We start from the raw sequence: 25,619 nt of genomic DNA on the forward strand, positions 1-25,619 counted from the left end.
TTCTGAATGTCTCCATTGAAATTAGTATTTTACTCCTTCCTCTTTTTACATATTGAGACATACCCTTAGGAGTGATGAGCAATGAAGCCATAAGGCTCAACTTGACTACATTTATTATAATTACCTTTGTACATATCCACTGGGCCTTTTTCTCTTCTTTGCTAAGGTCATAATTTCTGGTCTCCATTCAAACAAAACAGACTTTCATATGAGCTGGCTGTGGCTTAGATAGTTACTCTCCAAATGCCAACTCAATGCTTGGCATATGCTTATGTGGTCATTACTGACCAGATGCCGAGAATATATTAATAGCATAATTTAAAAATTCAATACTGTACTTTTAAAAGCTTATAAAAGAGCCTGAGTCTTTAATGTCTGGAGTCCTAAAGATCATACCTCTGTATGTCTTATAAGGTCCATGAGTTTAATTTCCTCTTGAGTCTGCTTAGTCCAGCCTCCTTCCACTACCACCGGCTGCACAGGGCTTTTGTTGGGAACCATGGTGGCTGGCTGACATGCTGCTACCCGCCGCCCTGGGGAAAGAAGTCTCTGGAAATGTTTCTGATGATAGGCTTTCAGATTTCAAATAAATTGGTTTGGCTTTCTATGCATAAATCATTTCACTTGGGAGCAGAGGGTAAAATACTAAATATATCATAAAAGCAAAGATGCCTAAGGTAATAAGATCTAACAATGTCTCTTCATACGGGAGCTTGAGGCTTTAAATAGCCAGGATATGCATACTCAGTGTACAGATGGAAAAGAAAGGTAACACGCTGACTTCCACACTGGCCCCAACCTCTCATCCACGATATGGTTCAGCGGTAATTTAGTCAAATAGAATCCATGACCTATATAGCCCATCATCTCTTCCAGTCATGGAACATATGTTTTGTTCTCTTCACTAATAATAAGCCTTTCCCCCACAATTAGTTTAGCAGCCTGGGGATTAAGTATTTCTAAAATAATATTAACCCAAGAGACAGGAGGCCTTTTTTTTTTTTCTATCTAATAATACCCTGCGAACACGATTAGTTTCTGACACCTCTGCTGTGTCCTCTGGGCTCTTAAGAAGCTGTGGTAAGAGAGAATATTTATCGGAATGGTGTATTCTAAAGAATCACAGGCATACGTTAATAAGTGTGGTGATTTGAATTTATGCATTCTTTCAGCTAGACCACTTTAAATCATTATAAAAGAGGTTTAAAGGTCACACTTATTAAATTGTTTTCTTTTTCTGGGTTGAAGATATACTGAGCACTGAGTCTCAGACTGATCTCGAAACTTCTTAAGTACAAATAATGCTTTCTCTTGGATGTTCCTTCTAGAAACCTATGTTGAACATCAGGTATGAGTCAGGCATTGTGCTGGATGGTGCACATACAAAACATGTTCGAGACGAAGTCCTTGCCTCAAAGGCTTACACTTTGGTAAGGAAGGCAAATGTCAAGGAAATGATTACACCAATAACTGATTGTAACTGTGTTGCACCATGGAAGTACAGGGTGTGTAAAAGCATGTAAAACAGGTTGCTGACCTAGCCTGAAGCGTCAGAAAAGGCTTTTTTGAGAAAGTAACACTTAGGTGGATAAAATAATAGAAATACTGAAACGACGTTAAGTCCTAATTTTGTTGCCAGGAGACTTATAATGTGCAGGTTTTCATACCGTGACTATGAACAAAACCTTTTGAAAATAATTCAGTATTTGTAGAGGATAACACATTTGTGCTCTTATAGCTCAAGTTTGTGTAAATAGATCCAGCAATAAAAATAGGTGGCAGAAATGACTTTTCAGGGAAATCAGAACTCTATGTACCTAATAAGCATTCATATGCAATTTATGGTTACGGAGAAAACATAATTGAATTAACAGCCAATGAGTTACGGTGACAATGCCATTAGGCAACATGTTTTGGAGAAGAGCACAGTGGCACCAGAAAAATACATAACACAAATTTATGCCAAATATAGTTTTCAGCTGACTCTATTCATAATGTACAGACAACATTAATTTATCTGCATAAATTATTGTGGATAACATCTCAATAAATATTTTATTTATAATGCATTTTGAACACTAAAATTTTGCTCAACTAAAGACAGTTCTCCAATAGTTTACCATTTACACTGTTAAGAGCCAGGATTTGAATATAAGAAAGAGCAAAAAACACATGCATTATTGTTTTTTGTCAACTTGTTTCTAATGGTCTTAAGAAAATGAAAGCATTTGCACTCTAACTTTTATAAAGGGACATAATATCATCACAAAAGATTTTCATAATAAACTATCCTTTATGTAGGTAAGAATAACAAATAGAAACAAAACAAAAATGTATTGAATAAATTACTTTTTATTTTCTTATCACATTTTCCATATATTCTGTTTTATTTCACATGTGATTGGTGGGGGAGGGGGGAAGATAATATCTAACTGTTAATGGGGAAAGCTAGAGAACGTGGGTACTTTGCTGTTCTTTCAGACTATAAATCTCACCTGGACAGCTCTCCTCATACCTCTCCTTTATTGGGAGGGCCCATCCTGGTTCAGTACCATATGTGCCTGAAAGGATTAGTCCACCTCATTTGGGGTTTCAGTTAGCAGATCCATTTAGCTCTCACACTAAATAAAATGTTCCAGCATTGCCTTTATATGTAACAAAGGTGATACTTTGGCCTGATCTTCCATCCTTCAGTTTTGTTTATCTGTTTTTAAGGTCCCAACTGGGAAAGTGGACTGCCTTCTCAGGAATCCCTCTTCTAATGTTTAGTGAATATTCATTCTGTACTAAGCATGTAGTAAATATTTGGCATTTGTAACTTAATCATAACAACCCCACAAAGTTATTACTACAATTTCATTAATATTAGCAATGATCATGCTTACAAATGAAATGTAAAATCAGCTTACCATAGTACTCTGTACACAGTATATGCTCAATAAAAATTTGCTATATTTACCAATCCTTATAATAATATGATATAATTGATTTAGTCACTGTTCATACCTCCCAAACCTCCTCTTTCATCCAATGCTCAAGAAGCTCACAATCCAGAGGCAGACCTGTGGAGCCCCAATCCTGAGTCGGCCACAATCCAAGGGCCGGAAACCTGATTCCTTTCTGACTTGCCCATCATCCAGCCATGTGGATGACAGGGTCTTGGTGCACTGGCTGGGTGTCAGGCCTGAGCCTCTGAGGTGGGAGAGCCGAGTTCAGGACATTAGACCACCAGAGACTTCCCGGCCCCACTAATATCAGTCACCGAGAGCTCTCCCAGAGAGCTCCGTCTCAACGCTAAGACCCACCTCCACTCAGTGACCAGCAAGCTACAGTGCTGGACAACCCATGGCAAACAACTAGCAAGACAGGAACACAACCCCACCCACTGGCAGAGAGGCTACCTAAAATCATAGTAAGTTCACAGACACCCCAAAACACACTGCCGGATGTGGTCCTGCCCACCAGAAAGACAAGATCCATCCTCATCCACTAGAACACAGGCAACAGTCCCCTCTACCAGGAAGCCTACACACCCACTGAACCAACCTTAGCCATGGGGGCAGACACCAAAAGCAATGGGAACTATGAACCTGCAGCTTGCGAAAAGGAGATCCCAAACACCGTAAGTTAAGCAAAATGAGAAGACAGAGAAATATGCAGCAGATGAAGAAGCAAAGTAAAAATGCATAAGACGAAAGAAATGAAGAAGAAATAGGCAGTCTACCTGAAAAAGAATTCAGAGTAATGATAGTAAAGATGATCCCAAATCTTAGAAATAGAATGGAGAAGATATAAGAAATGTTTAACAAGGACCTAGAAGAACTAAAGAGCAAGCAAACAATGATGAACAACACAATAAATGAAATTAAAAATTCTCTAGAAGGAATCAATAGCAGAATAACTGAGGCAGAAGAATGGATAAGTGACCTGGAAGATAAAATAGTGGAAATAACTACCATTGAGCAGAATAAAGAAAAAAGAGTGAAAAGAAAGGACAGTCTCAGAGACTTCTGGGACAACATTAAATGCACCAACATTTGAATTGTAGGGGTCCCAGAAGAAGAAGAGAAAAAGAAAGGGATTGAGAAAATACTTGAAGAGATTATAGTTGAAAACTTCCCTACTATGGGAAAGGAAAGTGTCAGTCAGGTCCAGGAAGTGCAGAGAGTCCCATACAGGATAAAGCCAAGGAGTAACACCCAAGACACATATTAATCAAACTATCAAAAATTAAATACAAAGAAAAAATATTAACAACAGCAAGGGAAAAGCAACAAATAACACACAAGGGAATCCCCATAAAGTTAACAGCTGATCTTTTAGCAGAAACTCTGCAAGCTGGAGGGGACTGGCAGGACATATTTAAAGTGATGATGTAGAAAAACCTGCAACCAAGATTACTCTACCCAGCAAGGATCTCATTCAGATTCAATGGAGAAATTAAAACCTTTACAGACAAGCAAAAGCTAAGAGAGCTCAGCACCACAAACCAGCTTTACAACAAATGCTAAAGGAACTTCTCTAGGCAGGAAACACAAGAGAAGGAAAAGACCTACAATAACAAATCCAAAACAGTTAAGGAAGTGGTAATAGGAACATACATATGGATAATTACCTTAAATATAAATGGATTAAATGTTCCAACCAAAAGACATAGATTGGCTGAATGGATACAAAAACAAGACCTATATATATGCTGTCTATAAGAGACCCATTTCAGACCTAGGGACACATACAGACTGAAAGTGGGGATGAAAAAAGGTATTCCATGCAAATGGAAATCAGAAGAAAGCTGGAGTAGCAATACTCATATCAGACAAAATAGACTTTAAAATAAAGACTATTACAAGAGACAAAGAAGGACACTACATAATGATCAAGGGATCAATACAAGAAGAAGATATAACAATTGTAAATATTTATGCAACCAACATAGGAGCACCTCAATACATAAAGCAAATGCTAACAGCCATAAAAGGGGAAATTGACAGTAATACAATAATAATAGGGGACTTTAACACCCCACTTTCACCAACGGACAGATCATCCAAAATGAAAATGAATAAGGAAACACAAGCTTTAAATGACACATTAAACAAGATGGACTTAATTGATATTTATAGGACATTCCATCAAAAACAATAGAATACACTTTCTTCTCAACTGCTCATGGAACATTCTCCAGGATAGATCATATCTTGGTTAACAAATCAAGCCTTGGTAAAGTTAAGAAAATTGAAATCGTATCAAGTATCCTTTCACAACACATTATGAGACTAGATATCAATTACAGGAAAAAAAAAAAACTGTAAAAATTACAAACACATGGAGGCCAAACAATACACTACTACATAACCATGAGATCACTGATGAAATCAAAGAGGAAGTCAAAAAATATTTAGAAACAAATGACAGTGAAACCACAATGACCCAAAACCTATGACATGCAGCAAAAGCAGTTCTAAGAGGGAAGTTTATAGCAATACAATCCTACCTCAAGAAACAAGAAAAACTCAAATAAACAACCTAACTTTACACCTAAAGCAGTCAGAGAAGAGGAACAAAAAAACCCAAAAGTTAGCAGAAGGAAAAATCATAAATATCAGATCAGAAATAAATGAAAAAGAAATGAAGGAAACAATAGCAAAGATCAATAAAACTAAAAGCTGGCTCTTTGAGAAGATAAACAAAATTGATAAACCATTAGCCAGACTCATCAAGCAAAAAAGGAAAAAGACTCAAATCAACAGAATTAGGAATGAAAAAGGAGAAGTAACAACTGACACTGCAGAAATACAAAGGATCATGAGAGATTACTACAAGCAACTATATGCCAATAAAATGGACAAGCTAGAAGAAATGGAAAAATTCTTAGAAGAGCACAACCTTCCGAGCCTGAACCAGGAGGAAATAGAAAATATAAACAGACCAATCACAAGCACTGAACTTGAAAGTGTGAATAAAAGTCTTCCAACAAACAAAAGCCTAGGACCAGATGGATTCACAGGCAAATTCTATCAACCATTTACAAAAGAACTAACACCTATCCTTCTCAAACTCTTCCAAAATATAGCAGAGGGAGGAACACTCCCAAACTCATTCTATGAGGCCGCCATCACCCTGATACCAAAACCAGACAAAGATGTCACAAAAAAAGAAAACTACAGGCCAATATCACTGATGAACATAGATGCAAAAATCCTCAACAAAACACTAGCAAACAGAATCCAACAGCACATGAAAAGGATCATACACCATGATCAAGTGGAGTTTACCCCAGGACTGCAAGGCTTCTTCAGTATATTCAAATCAATCAATGTGATACAGCATATTAACAAATTGAATGATAAAAACCATATGATAATGTCAATAGATGCAGAAAAAACTTTTGACAAAATTCAACACCCATTTATGATAAAACCCTCCAGAAAGCAGACATAGAGGGAACTTAACCTCAACATAATAAAGGCTATATATGACAAACCCACAGCAAACATCATTCTCAATGGTGAAACACTGAAACCATTTCCACTGGAAAAGATCAGGAACAAGACAAGGTTGCCCACTCTTACCACTATTATTTAACATAGTTTTGTATGTTTTAGCGATACCAATCAGAGAAGAAAAAGAAATAAAAGGAATCCAAATTGGAAAAGAAGAAGTAAAAGTGTCAGTGTTTGCAGATGACATGACTATACATAGAGAATCCTAAAGATGCTACCAGAAAACTACTAGAGCTAATCAATGAATTTGATAAAGTAGCAGGTTACAAAATTAATGCACAGAAATCTCTTGCATTCCTATACACTAATGATGAAAACTCTGAAAGAGAAATTAAGGAAACACTCCCATATAGCATTGCAACAAAAAGAATAAAATACCTAGGAACAAACCTACCTAAGGAGACAAAAGGCCTGTATGCAGAAAACTATAAGTCACTGATGAAAGAAATTAAAGATGATACCAACAGATGGAGAGATATACCATGTTCTTGGATTGGAAGAATCAACATTGTGAAAATGACTATACTACTCAAAGTAGTCTACAGATTCAATACAATCCTTATCAAACTACCAATGGCATTTTTCACAAACTAGAACAAAAAATCTTAAAATTTGTTGGGAGACACAAAAGACCCTGAATAGCCAAAGCAATCTTGAGGAAGAAAAATGGAGCTGGAGGAATCAGGCTCCCTGAGTTCAGACTATACTACAAAGCTACAGTAATCAAGACAGTATGGTACTGGCACAAAACCAGAAATATATATATCAATGGAACAGGATAGAAAGCCCAGAGATAAACCCACACACATATGATCACCTTATCTTTGATAAAGGAGGCAAGAATATACAATGGAGAAAAGACAGCCTCTTCAATAAGTGGTGCTGGGAAAACCGGACAGCTAAATGTAAAAGAATGAAATTAGAACACTCCCTAACACCAAACACAAAAATAAACTCAAAATGGATTAGATACCTAAATGTAAGACCAGACACTATAGGTCTCTTAGAGGAAAACATAGGAAGATCACTCTATGACATAAATCACAGCAAGATCCTTTTTGACCCACGTCCTAAAGAAATGGAAATAAAAACAAAAATAAACAAATGGGACCTAATGAAACTTAAAAGCTTTTGCACAGCAAAGGAAACTATAAAAAAGATGAAAAGACCACCCTCAGAATGGGAGAAAATATTTTCAAATGAAGCAACTGACAAAGGATTAATCTGCAAAGTTTACAAGCAGCTGATGCAGCTCAATATCAAAAAAACAAACAACCCAATCCAAAAATGTGCAGAAGACCTAAAAAGACATTTCTCCAAAGAAGATACACAGATTGCCAACAAACACATGAAAGGATGCTCAACATCACTAATCATTAGAGAAATGCAAATCAAAGCTACCATGAGGTATCACCTAACACCAGTCAGAATGGCCATCATCAGAAATCTACAAATAATAAATGTTGGAGAGGGTGTGGAGAAAAGGGAACCCTCTTGCACGGTTGGTGGGAATGTAAATTGATACAGCCACTATGGAGAACAGGATGGAGGTTCCTTAAAAAACTAAAAATAGAATTACCATATGACCCAGCAATCCCACTACTGGGCATATACCCTGAGAAAACCATAATTCAAAAAGAGTCATGTACTACAATGTTCATTGCAGCACTATTTACAATAGCCAGGACATGGAAGCAACCTAAGTGTCCATGGACAGATGAATGGATAAAGAAGATGTGGCACATATATACAATGGAATATTACACAGCCATAAAAAGAAACGAAAATGAGTTATTTCTGGTGAGGTGGATAGACCTAGAGTCTGTCATACAGAGTGAAGTAAGTCAGAAAGAGAAAAACAAATACCGTATGCTAACACATATATATGGAATCTAAAAAAAAAAGGTTCTGAAGAACTTAGGGGCAGGACAGGAATAAAGACACAGACGTAGAGAATGGACTTGAGGACACGGGGAGGGGGAAGGGTAAGCTGGGACGAAGTGAGAGAGTGGCATGGACATATACACATTACCAAACGTAAAATAGATATCTAGTGGGAAGCACCTGCATAGCATAGGGAGATCAGCTCGGTGCTTTGTGACCACCTAGAGGGGTGGGATAGGGAGGGTGGGAGGGAGACACAAAAGGGAGGGGATATGGGGATACATATATACGTGTAGCTGATTCACTTTGTTATAAAGGAGAAACTAACACACCATTGTAAAGCAATTATACTCCAATAAAGATGTTAAAAAAATGATAAAATGATTGAATTTTAAGAAAAGGAAAAAAAACAGAAGCTCACAATCCAACAGGGATTGCAGTTTACTGAATTTAAACTTGCTATTATTTCTCCTCCTAATCCCAGCAACTAGAAAAGACCATTCTCACAGTAGGTATTTTATAAGTTAGCAATGAATGTACATTTAATAGCAGAAAACATAACAGTTTAGCAGTAGAGACAAGATTTATCTTAGTACTAAATTTTAAGAGAAACTACATTAATGGATTTCCCCATAATGGACACCATCTTACTAAAAAGACTGTTTTCCACAGTGATATTGTGGATGATGCCAACTGAACTTTAAATACCTTTTTAATACTTAATTATAATAAAAGCTAAAGACATGATATAAAATCAGAATTCAGTAAAAGCAGCTCTGCCGGGTGCTATTTTTAATATGTTACTTTCTATTGATTTAATTTGATAAAGAAATAGAGCTTAGAAAGCTCATTGGAGTGGATGGCTGAAATTCCATTTATTCTTTAATTAAATAATTCTACAACTATTCAGAGAACAAATTAGAAGGGTATAGAATTTATAATGTAGCATAGGAGAGACAGTCATATGATCAGGTATGTATAATAAAGTGATAAGGGCTATCGGGGGAAGTTAAGGGTATGACAAACCACACTATTCCTGACTTAGAATGTTAGGGAAGACTTTTAGGAGAAATAATGAGTAAGCTGAAAAGTAAATAATGAGAAGCAATCCAAGAGAACAGGAGAGAGAAAAGTTTGAGGCAGAGGGAACTGAACAGAAAGCTGACCCAGTAACCCAAAGAATAGATGACGATAGCTTGAACTTGGATAATGACAGTACGAATCAAGATCCTTAGAATTAATTTGAAAAAACAGATTCAAAGCAACAAGACTTACTGATATTTGCTTAGAGATAGCGAGAGTGGGAGATGCCAAGGATGACTGCCAGCTCCTTGAGATGGAACACCTGGTTGTGGTAATGCCCACAGAAGAAATGAAGGAGGCATTGGTGTGGTAACATATGAAATGAAATGGTGGTATGGTCACTATATGGTGACGTGTTAACTTCAGTTTTGGACATGCCTATGGGACATTCAAGTGCAAGTGTCAAGTAGTTGGAGTAGTAGAGGTTAGCAATAGTAATAGATGCTTTTCAGTTAGACCCAGTAATTCTTTTGGTAAAAACTGAAAAATAGCCATTTCAACCCAGAGTGCTGTCTAGTGCACTTAGGACTAATTGTCTTATTTATTGAAGTAAGATTCACATGTTTCTGACACCAGACGGTACAGATACTCAGGAGCTGAAATCCTGCTATGGCAGTTACAGAGCCTGAAATGTATTCCTTCCCAGACTAAAGTCCATAACATATTTATTCCCCAAAGAATCATTTGGTGTCTGAAGTGCTGGGAATAATACAAGATCAGGAACTTAAGATTCTGTGACAAACAGAATGGAAGAAGAGGACAAATATTGTCAATCAATCACTTTGTCTATGAATAACATATCTTATGCCGCATAACAAGATAACCTCCCTTCCGTGATAAAGACACTAATCTTTGAAGAATTTAGTACTTCCTCACTCAGATTATTTAACAAAACTTCTTCCCAAGCAATACCTAAGAAATAACAGAAAGTTTTGTTTAATGAGTAATTCCAAAGTCCATAAAATGTCAGTTCAGGAATTGTTTCAAAACCAATAGGGTGGTTATATGATCCACACATCCTCCAAATTTTAAAAATGTATATATAAATCATGTGATATTCATTTTAATATAAAATTTACAAATACAAAATCAGTACTGAAAAGACATATTAATAGGTTTTAGACTTGCTCAAGTGACTTTTGTAGCACAATATATGATATTCAGTTAAACATCTGGTATCTAAAGGTTAAAAAAAAAACTACCAGCAAATTAAGGTTAAGAATTAAAGGTTTAGAATTAAACATGGTGATACTTGATTTTGTTCATACTGACCTTTTAACTGTCTCAGTTTGTGTTTCATAGTGTCTAGATCAGCCAAAATTTTGTCCTTTTTTAGCCAGTTCTGTTTTTTTATTTTTTCTGCTTTCTTCAAAGCTAGAATTAAAAAACTACATGATATTTTATCTTGCATTCTTATTATCAACAGTAATTTATCATGCAAGCCAATAATTTATAAAGAACTTTCTGCTCCAAGAAACAAATTCAATTAGAAACAAGTAATTAAAAGGTAAGGGTCATTAAAAGAAACTTCATTTGAAAGATGACAGGGCTTAAGGCATTTCTTTATGGAATGGAGGGGGAAAAAAGAACAGTGCTGTTTTATTATATAGATTTACCATATGTAATAGCCATATTTCATTTTCTATTTCCACAAACTATTTAGAGGTGATGAAAGTCTTCCTTAGAACCATTCATTTTTTTAAACATCTACCTACTACCTAAAGGGTGCAATTCTTAAAAATGAAAATGTGCAGACAGGTCGTCTTCAGTGTGAATTAAACTCATTTGTTATTTTCTAATGTATATCATTATTCTCAGTCTTATAGACCAAGGATCTCTTTATCAATGAAATCAGACACTTTCCATGCAGAATACTCCATTCCAGTAAGAAAAAAACAGGCAATTGTGCAAATATAGGAGTATAGCTATCCTTGTGCACATGTTAATTGATGAACCTCCCGTTCTTTGCATAAATGTGATGTTATTATGTTAACATTATACACATTTAACTGATTTTCTTATGGTGACCAAAAATTTATTTCTCTCTCTCTTTATGCACTTGCTTGAAAGAAAGCAAAAACAAAACACTTACCATTCGGACTTAGAAATGGTTCACCGCAAGATACCCAGATGGCAATAGGATTTCTGAGGATGAGGGTGAGCAAAGACTTATCTATATCATCCAAACTATCAGATGTCACAGACTTTGGAAATAATTTTGTTTTCACTGTCATTCTTGTTGTTCCTGGGAAACAAATGACACATATACTATTGTTCAATGAATAATGAATAAATTTGCTGAATTCACTTGTTTATTCAAAATATTTTATTCTTCATTAATGACTTGATTTAAACAGGTTAATGCCCAAACCAGATGCAAATACATAAATTTGATCAGAAACTTCATATGCAACTAAATAATTTAAACAAATCTTATTGTAAATACATATTTTAATTCCTTTCTTACACTTTATCTAGTCATGAAAAAAATATGAGGTAGCTTACCAAAATATCTACACTGAAAAGGGATAAAATAAAGAGAAAAAAAAGCAAGGAAGGGGAGAAAGGAGTATAGGAATAGACCAAAGCCAGAGATAAGGTGCTTCAGAGAACTCATCAATTAAATGATTAATAGTATCTATCTCATTCTGCTGTTGGGATGATTATAAAAAGGAAAGTGTTTAGAATAATATTTGGTCTAGTTAATTGTGCAAGTATCCAAAAAATGCTACACAATATATTTATCATCATTATGATACTAGACATGAATACCACATTATTTTTATTTGCTGGAGATAAAGCACTATTTGGGCGCTGAGAATCCTTGTGGCTAAAGCAAAGAGGAAAACACCATTTCAAGATACACATGGCTGACAGAGAGAGATAAATTCCTCAAGATACAACTTTCCTGGTCCTGAGAAATTTATTTCAGGGTCTTCATAAAGGGGTTATTTGTGATACAGCAAACAGTATCCTAATATATAATTAATACATATTGAGAACTTACTATGTGCTGGGCATTTTACTAAGACCTCTATAAACATTATCGCATATAATTCTCAAAATGGTACTCTGAGGTAGGTCCACTCCTCTTTTGCACAGTAACTGAGATTTAGTCACATAGCCAGGCGGGGGCAGAGCCAGAATTAGAATCAAGGCCATCTGCTTCTAGAGCCAGTGCCTTTAACCACCACCTTTATAGTAAGCATGACACTGAGTTTTAGATTGATGCCTGTTTCTTTTAATTTCCTCAATGCAAACCGATGTCATAACTCCAAGTCATGATTCAGTAAAGGGGACAGCCAGCTAATGCCCCTGCCTAATTCAAGGATAACCTTTAGAATATGAGGGGAAGGGATGGCCATACCCTCTTGGTAGACCTGCATGAATAACATTACCTCCAAGCAGGTTTTAAATAAGAATTTGAAAGAAGAATGTTTGAAATTTTAAATCTTCCAGAACCTGGAGATCAGATACTCCACATGCCAAATAAAGGCAGAACTATATGCTTTAGTGATCAGCTAGGCATTAAATATTCACATAATTATTTTTTAAAACTCATTAGAAAACCAAAAAATAATATCATTATAAAATAATAGAAAAAAATATTGGTCTCTGCCCCCAGTTCCTGACACAGAGCTCCTAAATTCTTTGGAATTTCCTGGGTGCTAGCAGTGCCTTTTGCTCTAATGAGATGAATCTTGGTGGGCTCCTGGATGGGGGCTGGTCACCAGAAAGTCCAAGCCATGATTAGAAACTTGGAATTTTCAACCCTACTACCCATTCTCCAGAGAGGGACTAGAAATGGAGTTGATGATCAATCATGCCTACATGATGAAGTCTCCATAAAAATCCCAAAAGTACACGGTTCAGAAAGCTGGTTTGGTGAACACATGGAGATGCTGGGAGAGTGGAGTGTCAGAGAAAACATGGAATCTTCATGCCCCTTCCCACGTATCTTACCCTATGCTTCTCTTTCATCTGGATTTTCATCTGTATCCTTTACCATATCCTTTTATAATAAATGGGTAAACAGTAAGTAAACAGTTTTCTTGAGTTCTGTGAGCTGCTCTAGCAAATTAATTGAACCTGAGGAGGGAGCCAATTTATAGCCACTCAGTCAGAAGCACAGGTCTGGACCTCTGAAATGGGGTGAGTGGGAAGCAGTGTTGTGAGACTGGGCCCTCAACCTGTGGGATCTGACCTTATCTCCAGGTAGGTAGTGTCAGAATTGAGTTAAATTGTAGGACATCCAGCTAGATGGTGTGGCAGTTGGTGTGGGAAAAAACCCCACAGGTCTGGTGTCAGAAGCATTGTGAATGGGATACTAGTATGAGAATGAAGGAGAGACACACAGGAAGGAGTGGGTTTTTCCTCTTTAATCCTACACACAATAATGATAACTAATATTATTAAATTGCTAAGTATCAACCAGGCATTAATCTAAGTGATATATATTCATATGCATATATATTCTTATGAATACACATTCATATTTATGAAGACTGAACTAGTATATATTCATGTGACTGTTAGTGTCCTCATTTTACAAATGAGGGAACTGAGGTACAGAGAGTACCCACGATCATTCATCTAACAAGTGACAGGTAGGAGCTGGTATTTTCAGCTCCAAAATCCACATTCTTAACCTCTAAACCATGCCTCTCAACACAACAATGGAAACCTGAGACAACCGCCGAATCACTGCTAGCAAGACTCTTTTTCATTTACCAAATTGTTGTTGGGTGCACAGGCCCTGCCCTCAAGTTGTACCTAGTCTAATGAAACGCACAAAGATGTAGACAGATAATTATAACACAATGTGCTAGGAGCTGTGATAGGGGTGCATTTGCTGTAGCTTCTGGGAGTTCATAGGAGCAGTGGAGATGGGGGAGGGGAGTTGGAGGACAGGAGGTGTAGAGAGGACACCTTCTCTTCTAATAGTAGGAAGAGATTTGCATTGATCTAGTCCCACTTTCTTAAGCGGTCTCCAGTTGGTTTTGGTTCTGAATTTAAGAACAGAACCTGCTCATGTTGCATAAAGTAGCTAAACTGTCAAACATGTTTTATAAATTCTAGGCAATTTATTTATTGTTTTGGGGCTGAAATCAAATTTACATTAAAAAATTTTTTTCTTATTATTCTGCAATGTAAAAACATTATGAGAATTTCATATGAGTAGCTTCCTGTGATTTTTTTAACTCTCGAAGGGGTGACTGAATGAAAGAATTACATTTAACTTTCATATGATCAAACGTAAGTAGAATCAGCTAAATCCTGTAGAATGTAACCAACCTTCCATACTTTTAACAGGTGTCTCTTTTGTTCCAACAGGAGCTGCCTCTTCCTTTTGTCCCTCAGAGTCTCTCTGGATAAAAGATTTATCAAGAGCCCATAAAACCAAATCCCACAAGGAAAGGATTGTGGTTCCATCTTTGGTATATACTTTGGAGGCTGCTCTGGCAAGACCAAGTTGTTCCGTGCATTCTGCAAGCAGCTAAAAAACACAGACTATAAGGAACTGAGAAGAAATAGTGGTAGAACTGAGAATAATCATGACGAGCGTGTTAATTTAGAACTCTGAGAAAATCCTTTAATTTGAGAAAATAGAAAGCAATAGCTACCAACTTGATCTTTGATTAGAGATGATTTTTGATATTGGATTGTCCTACATAATCTCACAAATTAGTCCAATCCATCTGTGAAAATTCTTAGCTCCAAAAATTTAACACAGCAGCTATTGTATGTTAATACATTTTATCATCAGAGTATTTATTTCCTAAGAAGTGTAAACCTAGAAATCCATTTTCAATTGTGTGCTTAAGAATGAAGAAAATTATTCTAACACTTCAGATGAACTGCTTTAAAATAAATGAGTACTTGACTTTCAAACCAAGAACTGACACATTATTACTTCCATTTGGCAGATGGGAAATCAGGCTGAAAGGTTAATATTTTTGCCCAAGACCACAAAAGCCAGGGTCCCAGGGTGAATTCTGGAGTTGCTAACTTTTGTCCTTTGCTTAGTCCATTGAACAACAATATCTTCATAAAAAATCTGTTCGTACTCAGAGGGGTGAGTGAATGATTATGTGTGTGTGTATTTGCAAGGAAGTCTCCAGGGTAACTCCATATCATATTTAACATTGCTTGTAAAATACGTTGTTAAAGGTATGGGCCAGAATGTACAGACACAAGACAACCATCATGCAATGGAAGGACAAGGCTGGGTTTGGGTCCTGGGGACTCTCCTCCCTTCCCATGGCTGTGGGGAGCAGCCTCTAAGACAGAAATCCCATGTTCCCTCCTAGCACAACTCCTGCCTCTCCAATTTGAAAATGAAATGAAACCCCCTATCAAGAAATTAGTGCTCCGATTCTCCAGATGATAAAGGAGGTGGCATCTCTTAGGATACTGAGCTGACATACAACTTGAAGCTGGAAGGGGAAGGAAGGCAAAAAAGGCTTTCTGTTTCTCATTTTTCTAAGTCTATATCTGAAGAAATACCATAAAAAATAACATCTTTAAGAAAACAGAGATCTTGATCTCAGCAGCTTAAATTGGTAAAACTGGCCAGGGATATTTGTCACTCAATCTCACTGCTTTTTTTCTTGTCAGAGAAATCACCATTATCTTTACCTCTGATGATTCGAGAAGCATTTAAGTGATAGCCACTCACCATGGGGAATGTTCCAGCCACAATTAACTTCCCATTTCGATATCCATCTCCATTTTTGTATGCAATTATTTTCACTGCCTTCTGGTGAGTAACTGCCATGCCACTATGAGATACAACTTGCGTGCAGGTCTTCATCCGTAAAGATAACAGACGTTCTTCATAATAACTTAAAGTGTTTTCAGCCTCATAAGAAGATAAATCAGCCTGATTTTTTTTTTAAAAGAACAACATAGATCAAATCAAACTTTTTTTCTTTTAGTTTTATTATTTTGTTATACTTCAGCCTCTTGATTTGTGCGTGTACATGGGTGTGGCATCTAAATTTTGAAATGTTCACTTCATATGCTAAAAGTATTAGGTGCTGTAGTGGGAAGGACATTGGGTCTGAACTCCTCAGTTCTCTTCCCAGCCCTGTCACTGAGTCTCTAGGTGACTCTGGGCCTCTGGCTTGTGTTTCTGGCCTCCTCCTGCTTTCTACTTTGCCTTCCCCTGGACAGAAGATGGGGAAGAAGGATGCCAGGGCCAGAGAGAGCCTGGGGTTGAAGTAACGGACGCTAATAGTAAAGATATTCTCTTATTCTTTAACTTTAGGATGATGCCATCCTATGGTGGCGGATATTGATGAATGAGGAGGGGAATGAGTGAAGCCTTAACCACGTGATAATGAGGGTGGTGAACGCCACACTTCACCTTTTCCTTTTCATGGCTACTCAGGAAGCTGCCCTGAGGGAGAAGTTGTGTCCAAGATGCTGTAACACTGGGGATGCTTTCCGATCAGCTCACCCCCACCTCCTTAACACAACCCTACTGTCACCAAAGCAAAGCCAAATGCCTGCAGGCTTTCCCAGAGGACTGACTCCCCTTTTCCTTCAGTGATTGTTTCAGTTGATGTTTATTGCAACTGTTACGACCCTGCTCTTCTGCAATGTGTATCAGGTTTAGGGGAGAGAGGACAGTGACCTGGGAATAAGACCGGCAAGCCCTGAAGAGCACACCAGGTGGAAGGTTCCCACCCCTAAGGAATTGCTCCTTTTTATACAGTTGTGTAAGTTCCTCTTAGCTCTTCTCACTTCTAAACTTGAAGGAAAGGATTTTTTAAATGGTGCCATTTTAAATTAAGATCACAGGAAAGCAGCAGAGATTATTTTCTCCATGAGCTATTAAAAAAAAATAGTATTAGACATGAATGCATGAATTCAGGCACCCAACATGAAGAGTCATTAACAACAACAGATCAAATTAGCCCTGAAAATACTAGGAAAAAAGGAGTTTACCCTGTGGATATAGGCAAAAAGCTACTCCACTAAGCAAAGATTTGCAGTTACTTCCTCATCTAAAAGCAACACAGGGAGTAGTGCAAGGTGTCAGGAGATGATTAAAGCTGCAGAAGAGCCCAATTAACTTCAAAGAGTATATTGAACTATTAACAGATAATGTATTTTAAGTTACAGTGGGGAAAAGGAAATCAATGCAGGTGGAATGGTAAAGGTGCCTCAATGAAAGATGAATTGGATGAGTGGAGATGAACTTGAGTGCAAGGCAAGTAATGAATGTATCAAAGTTTCCAAACTGATGCCACACACGTGTTAGCAGAGCTCAGATCATTACATACTCTGGCCACATCGATGACCTTGAAAGGTCCTTGTGAGAAGGGCTTCTGGGTCTCGGAGCCTGAGGCACAGAGGAATGGCAGCCCTGGAAGCAACTGTTTCAGTCTCTTCTCTGCTCTCATGGATCGCCCACATGCCAAACAGAGCATTGTTTTTTTCTTTCCACTGGGTGAGAGATAATAGTATCCCTGAAAATGGAGGTAAAGATGCTTTTATTTGGTTACATCTAAATTATGATAGCACTTTTGTAGAATATTTTGCCATACAAATAAAGCACTTTTATGATCCCCAAATGCTAAATTTGAAATCTCAACATGAATGCATTATTTTGCTCTCTAATTATTATTATATAATATAATTATATTATATTATAATTATATTATAACTATTATATTATAGAGCAAAATATTTCCAAACGTTGTTGACTGAAAAAGCCTAGAGGCAATGACAACTCAACATCAATGAGTATAACTTGTATCCAGAACCAGAGTTTCTTGGAGGAATGGCCAATTCCAGATTTGGGGCAAGAAATATACAAGAGAAGCAAGGATCTCTTGCGTGCCCAGAAAAAAAGAAGCCATCCAAAAGTAAAGGCATTCTGTCAAAAAAGACACAGGCGCCAACACAAAGGACATTCCACTGGCCCAAAGTGGGACAATTTGGGAGTAAAATAAAATTATAACCAAAACACTTCAAATATGTTTGAATAGGTAAAGTCCCGTGAGTTCATAATCATGTTACAAATATAAGTAAAAAAAAAAAAAAAAAAGCAACAAAAAAGCCAACAAACAAATAAAAACAAAACCACTACTTACTGGAGTCCATTAGAAGTAAACTGGCGCCAATTTACAACTCTGAAATTGGCCATTAGAAATTGTGGCAGATTATTTGCAAAGATGGCCGTAGTAAAACTATCCCATTCTTGTTTGCATGCCCTTTTGAAATGTCATTTTGCTGCTCCTCCAATCAAGAAATAAGAGTTTCTTGCTCCTTTCCTCCTTTCCTTGAATCTGGGCAAGGCCATGTGACTTGCTGTGGCCAATGTAGCATTAGCAAATGTGATGCAAGCAGATGCATAAGAAGTGCTTGCACATTTCAGCTTGTTCTTTTTTGGCTGCATTTGGAAGCCAGAGACCATAATGTGAGCTCACTTGAGCTAGCCTACTTAAGAAGCCTTGAGGAGAGCTAAGGCCCCCACCAGACATGTGATTTGACCATTCAGACACCATGGCACCACCAAACTACTGGTGTGCCACCAGATAACTACAGCCACATTAGTGACCCTGGGCAAGACCAGCAGAACTGCCCAGTTCAGCCTAGCCCAAATTGTTGACTCAGAGCATAAAAATGGTTGTTGGCTTAAGCCACTAAATTTTCAGGTGATTTGCTATACTACAATAGATAATTTAGATAGAACAATTTAAGCATTCATCCTACCATCCTTTACAAACCATATTTCTGGGCAGTCAAATACCTAGTTGAAGAGGTAAAGTTCTTCCTTACACTAAAAGTTCAGCTAGGGGGCTTCCCTGGTGGCGCAGTGGTTGAGAATCTGCCTGCCAATGCAGGGGACACGGGTTCGAGCCCTGGTCTGGGAAGATCCCACATGCCGCGGAGCAACTGGGCCCGTGAGCCACAATTACTGAGCCTGCGCGTCTGGAGCCTGCGCTCCACAACAAGAGAGGCCGCGATAGTGAGAGGCCCGCGCACCGCGATGAAGAGTGGCCCCCGCTTGCCACAACTAGAGAAAGCCCTCGCACAGAAACGAAGACCCAACACAGCCATAAATAAAGCAAACTGTCAACAAGTAAAAATAAATATACACTATAAAAAATAATAATAATAATAAAAAAAAAAGTTCAGCTAATATATGTCAGGGAACGTAATAGAACTTTTAAAAATTGACACTTTTGAAACTTCTAATGAAATTATTGATTTAGGCAAAGATCACAAAAAAGGGAACACTAAATGAAAAGTCATTGGGAATTGTTTTTTGATGTGAGATTAGGTTGTAATCACCTGAGCCCATGGAAAATCCACACTGTAACCCTGCATAAGTGATAAATATGAAATACACAGTAAAACCTATGAAGATTCTTGTCCAAAAAATGCTGAACATAAATATAATTAAACTCCAGTGCTAAATTTCTTTTATAGGCATTATGGGAGCCAGAGAAACAGGTTAAAGGATGCCATAGGAAGCAAACAGAAAAATCCAAACAAGAGGCATTCTATAGGATGGATTCTGCGACCAGTGTCACATAGGGACCTTGTTTGAATCCTGACTCAAACCAACCAAACATAAGAATTTTTTAGGAAACCTGGGAAATTTTATTATGAACAGGGTAGTAGATGGCCAAAAATTACTGTTAATTTTATTAGGTGATAATGGCATAATGGTAATGTAAGAAAATGGTCAAATTTTTACAGGTGCATACTTAAATTTGAGGTGAAATGGTATCATGCCTAGGATTTGTAAATATTGCAAAACCTTGATAATAGTTGAATTTGGATGATAGGTATATGAGAATTCACTGAACTAGTCTCTCTACTCTTGAATATGCATGAACATTTTAAAGCACTTTTATATAGACTCTCTGATTTGCTTTGTTCCTCACAAGGCGAAAAGTTAAGTACAGCCAGAGTTAATGTCATCATTCTCAATTTACAGATGAGAAAACAAAAGCTAAGAGAGGGAAGTTTTTAATCCAAGGATATCCAAGTAGTATGTGGCAGAGCTGAAATACAAAGCTGTGACTCCTGATTCCAAGTTTTTGTTTTTTTTGCCTTTGTCATATTTCTTCAACTATTCCATTTAAATACTTAAAGCTACCTCAATTCAAAGCCAACATTTAGATGATACTTTTGAAGATGTAATTCTTAAGTTCCACTATGGATTTCTCTATATGCATATCTGATTTCCATTTTCCTAAAAATTACTGGGAGACAGAAAATTAAAACATCTCCTCTCAGATGGAATTGAATGAATACTACATACAGAGTAATTTGTACAGAAAAACACGGACTTCATGATGAATCGTGTGCCAATGGTATTTCTTATTATACACTAAAGAACCCTATTGAGGGCTTCCCTGGTGGCGCAGTGGTTGAGAGTCTGCCTGCCAATGCAGGGGACACGGGTTCGTGTCCCGGTCTGGGAAGATCCCACATGCTGCGGAGCGGCTAGGCCTGTGCGCCATGGCCACTGAGCCTGCGTGTCTGGAGCCTGTGCTCCGCAATGCGAGAGGCCACAGCAGTGAGAGGCCTGCATACCACCAAAAAAAAAAAAAAAAAAAAAAAAAGAAGCCTATGAAAGTATCTAGAAAATGTATTTTCATTCATTAAGACATCAATCCCTATGACTGTGGTGCTACTATTTTGATGGTTCCCAAATTGTTTTATTTTGGCAATGGTACACGTATACAATGCAAACGGAATTTTTGGTTAATTCATTCACCTTTAACACAACATTTAAACTGCTGCTGGTAAGGAAAATGCAATACACTGGGGTAGCTCCCTAGGTTAGGCTATGTCTACAGAATGCAAACTGAGTTTAAAAGTTCAGCAAGTCAGCTGCTGGCTCTATACACAGAATACCAAGCAATTGGTTTGACTGATTATTTTCCTCTATAAAATTTCCTTGATTTATTGAAATGACTAACTTGCTCTGTTCATTTGACCTTATAGAAATATGGTCTATAACTTGGAGTTTGTTTGATCAACAATGACACTTACTGTATATATAATAGCTTGTGTGACTGTGAATAAATTATTCGGTTTCTTCATCAATCTTAATTTACTGAATTATTGATATTGTTTATATTTATGTTATATTATTTATTATAAGATAATCTATGTAAAAATAATTAATACTGCATCAGTATCTAACATACAGTAGCTTTCCAGCATATAATGGTTACTTCGTATTAGTTTTCTTTTCTAAGCTTGCCAAGCAAATGTGGCCTAGAGGAGAAGTTCTTACCCTATGTCCAAATTGGATTTCAAGGGGAGTCTACAAACTCCCTAAAATTTTATACAAAAAGTGCTGTGTACACATGTGCATTTTGGGGGGAAGAATATCCATAATTTTCACGAGACTCTCAACGAGGTCTGCATCTCTGAAAAGGTTAAGAATTAATTACTGATTTAGAGCCTTTGTGTAGAGAGTTGTTTTTCCCAGGTCCAAGAGAGATAAGCATTTTTTTAAATTTGTGAATCCTAGAATTGATATATTATTGTACTCTTCAGATTAACCATATTAATTTCTATCAGATAGGTTATCATTTAACTAGTAGGAAAGGAAAGTTATAATCTTTTAGAAGAAATATTGTTGAAAATTGGGAAGTTTTATCCTTCCCAAATTTCAAATAAGAACTCTTTTATCATAACTATAACATCATACCTAAAATTAATAAAACCCTAATATAATCAAATATTCAGTCAGTATTCAAATTTCTACAATTCTCTCACTCCCTTACAATTTATTTGAAAGAGAATCACAATAAGGCCAATACCTTACAATTAGTTTAAATACCTCTAAGTCTCTCTGAATCTTCACATTCCTTATTTCTTTTTTCTTTTGTTGTAATTATTCATTGTACATTTTCTCCAGTTAGATTTGGGGGGGCAAGACCCCATCATAAATTGTACAGTGTATTTCTATCAAGGAGCAACTCTTTTGTCTCTTTTTGTTATGTTAGTAGCTACTGATGATCATTGCCTAGATCCATTAATTTATGAAAGTTCACAGTATAATGATATTCTGATTTCCTCATACTTTACTCATGTATTAGCTGGGGTATTTCTACGAAGTGAAGTTTCTTCTTGTGAACTGTCTTGTTATCTTGAGGTACGGTTCATAAAGGAAGGGAAAAATAAATGCTTGATTCTTTATTTACTGGTTTTCAAAGTAACAAATTTGTTCCTTAGCATCATCTAATTGTGACAAATTGAGTTGTTGTTGTTGTTGCTGTCGTTTAATATCTCTATGAACATATGGATTTAAACATATCTAATGTATGTCAATCCACTGCATTCAATAGTCATATTGATGCTTAAATTGTCTCATCTTTGGAGCCTTTTCAAGTTGACTCGATTCTTTTTAAGATGACTTCAGCAGTCTTTGGCAGCATACTGTCTAACAGGTATGAGATCACAGACAAAGGAGAAAAAGTCAGGGGGGAGAGCATAGTTGAAACCAGAGACATGCAGAATGGTATGGTACATTTGACATCTCTTATTCAGTAGAGCCAGGGAATGACGAGTGAAGAAGCAGCAGTGGTTTAGAGACGACTGAGGGGAACAGTAAAGAGGGTCTTGGGCAGTCTTGTAATGTGCATACATTATGAGATTTCAGTTTTCTGTAGGCCAATGGTTATCAACAATAGCAAGGTGCCTTGATCCACTGACCCACAAATATCTCGGGTATCTGTAAAGTATGGTGCAAATAATTCCTTACTAATAAAAATTAAAGGACCAAACTTGAGAAAGTATTTCTTTTAAAATTAGAGTATATCATACTTAGCCCTATGCTTGGTATAATGTAATATAAAGCAACTTACAATCATTGGCATTTTAATATGCTTTCTGGAGTGGAGTGACATCGAGTGTGGCCAGCACACCTGTGGGAGTGAAGTATGTGCGATTATCCTGCTTCATGCCTGTTCTGGTGAGCTGATGATGAACCAGAGATGGTGATGGTGATAGGGAGCCATCAAAACAATATAAGAAGAGGGTAATATCAATATTCCTTCATTCTTTCCTAACCAGAATCACAGAGTCTAAATGATTTCACTCACAAGTCAGTGTTTAATTTGTGTGAACTTAAGGTTTTCTGGAAAAAAGTTTCTTGCTTTATTAGACTTATCCATTCCCCCACCCCTCTTTTTTGTCCTCAGAAGGAAGGAACCACTTACTGGTTGATCAATGTGTTTTTCTTTAATCACAGAGGATGTACAAATACCAGCATAATTTGCTGCTGTGACTTCCTTATCCAGTGTAGTGCTATGAAAGGCCATAAAAGCTTTCATATTTGTCATGTAATTCCACTTTTGATTAGAAGTCCCATTGTTATGTGGTTTGTATTTCTGAAAAAAATGAGACAAAATATGGAGTCAAATAGGAGAGGTTATGATTTGTTTATAGCAGTCCTAGTTTTCATTGTATACAGTCAGGAAGTACAGATAATTACTCAAAACTCTACTATGTAGTGATAACTATTATTGATATTTGATGATCATACATATATATATGAATTCTTGGACTTACAAAAATGTAATCACAAAATGCACACAATTTGGTAATGGCATTAGTTTTGCTTGTTTTTTTTTTTTTTAAGGATATATACTATTTGATCTTAGGGTATTTTATTTTACCAATATCCAATAGTTAAACATGTAGATTGTTTCTCAGATTTTCCTTAGTATAAGCAAAAGAGCAATCAACAATCATAAAATAAATGTTTGTGTAAATCCATAACTTCTTGAGAACAAACTCAAGTAGAATTGCTAATAAAGGAACAGGATCACCCTCCCATCAGGAAACTTGCACAAGCCTCTTAGATAGCCTCATCCACCAGAGGGCAGACAGCAGGAGCAAGAAGAACTACAATCCTGCAGCCTGTGGAATGAAAACCACATTCACAGAAAGATAGATAAGATGAAAAGGCAGAGGGCTATGTACCAGATGAAGGAACAAGATAAAACCCCAGAAAAACAACTAAATGAAGTGGAGATAGGCAACCTTCCAGAGAAAGAACTCAGAATAATGATAGTGAAGATGATTCAGGACCTCAGAAAAACAATGGAGCAAAGATCAAGAAAATGCAAGAAATGTTTAACAAAGACCTAGAAGAATTAAAGAACAAACAAACAGAGATGAACAATACAATAACTGAAATGAAAACTATACTAGAAGGGATCAAAAGCAGAATAACTGAGGCAGAAGAACGGATAAGTGATTTGGAAGACAGAATGGTGGAATTCACTGCTGCAGAACAGAATAAAGAAAAAAGAATGAAAAGAAATGAAGACAGCCTAAGAGACCTCTGGGACAACATTAAGCACAACAACATTTGCATTATAGGGTCCCAGAAGGAGAAGAGAGAGAGAAAGGACCCGAGAAAATATTTGAAAAGATTATAGTTGAAAACTTCCCTAACATGGGAAAGGAAATAGCCACCCAAGTCCAGGAAGCACAGAGAGTCCCATACAGGATAAACCCAAAGAGAAACACACCGAGACACATAGTAATCAAACTGGCAAAAATTAAAGACAAAGAAAAATTATTGAAAGCAGCAAGGGAAAAATGACAAATAACATACAAGGGAACTCCCATAAGGTTAACAGCTGATTTCTCAGCAGAAACTTTACAAGCCAGTAGGGAGTGGCATGAAATACTTAAAGTGATGAAGGGGAAGAACCTACAACCAAGATTACTCTACCTGGCAATTATCTCATTCAGATTCGATGGAGAAATCAAAAGCTTTACAGACAAGCAAAAGCCAAGAGAATTCAGCACCACCAAACCAGCTCTACAACAAATGCTAAAGGAATTTCTCTAAGTGGGAAACACAAGAGAAGAAAAGGACCTACAAAATAAACCCAAAACAATTAAGAAAATGGTCACAGGAACATACATATCAATAGTTACCTTAAATGTGAATGTATTAAATGCTCCAACCAAAAGACACAGGCTTGCTGTATGGATACAAAAACAAGACCCATCTATATGCTGTCTACAAGAGACCCACTTCAGACCTAGGGACACATACAGACTGAAAGTGAGGGGATGGAAAAAGATATTCCATGCAAGTGGAAATCAAAAGAAAGCTGGAGTAGCAATACTCAAATCAGATAAAAT

At 36.9% G+C, this 25,619-nt stretch overlaps 1 protein-coding gene across 1 annotated transcript in view; it reads right to left on the reverse strand.

Annotated features, from left to right (window-relative positions):
• Positions 1-10,834: 10,834 nt before the first annotated feature.
• The window catches only part of LOC116757526 (doublecortin domain-containing protein 1-like), a 42,144-nt gene continuing 27,359 nt past the window's right edge, over positions 10,835-25,619 (reverse strand). The window contains exons 9-14 of the mRNA XM_032639287.1: positions 23,675-23,845; positions 17,762-17,947; positions 16,150-16,353; positions 14,775-14,967; positions 11,557-11,715; positions 10,835-10,836 (exon numbers count right to left, since the gene is read on the reverse strand). Coding sequence (XP_032495178.1) covers positions 10,835-10,836; positions 11,557-11,715; positions 14,775-14,967; positions 16,150-16,353; positions 17,762-17,947; positions 23,675-23,845 — 915 coding nt within the window. The remainder of the gene's footprint in view (positions 10,837-11,556; positions 11,716-14,774; positions 14,968-16,149; positions 16,354-17,761; positions 17,948-23,674; positions 23,846-25,619) is intronic.

Source organism: Phocoena sinus, chromosome 8 (genome assembly GCF_008692025.1).
Source record: "Phocoena sinus isolate mPhoSin1 chromosome 8, mPhoSin1.pri, whole genome shotgun sequence".
Lineage (NCBI taxonomy): Eukaryota > Metazoa > Chordata > Mammalia > Artiodactyla > Phocoenidae > Phocoena > Phocoena sinus.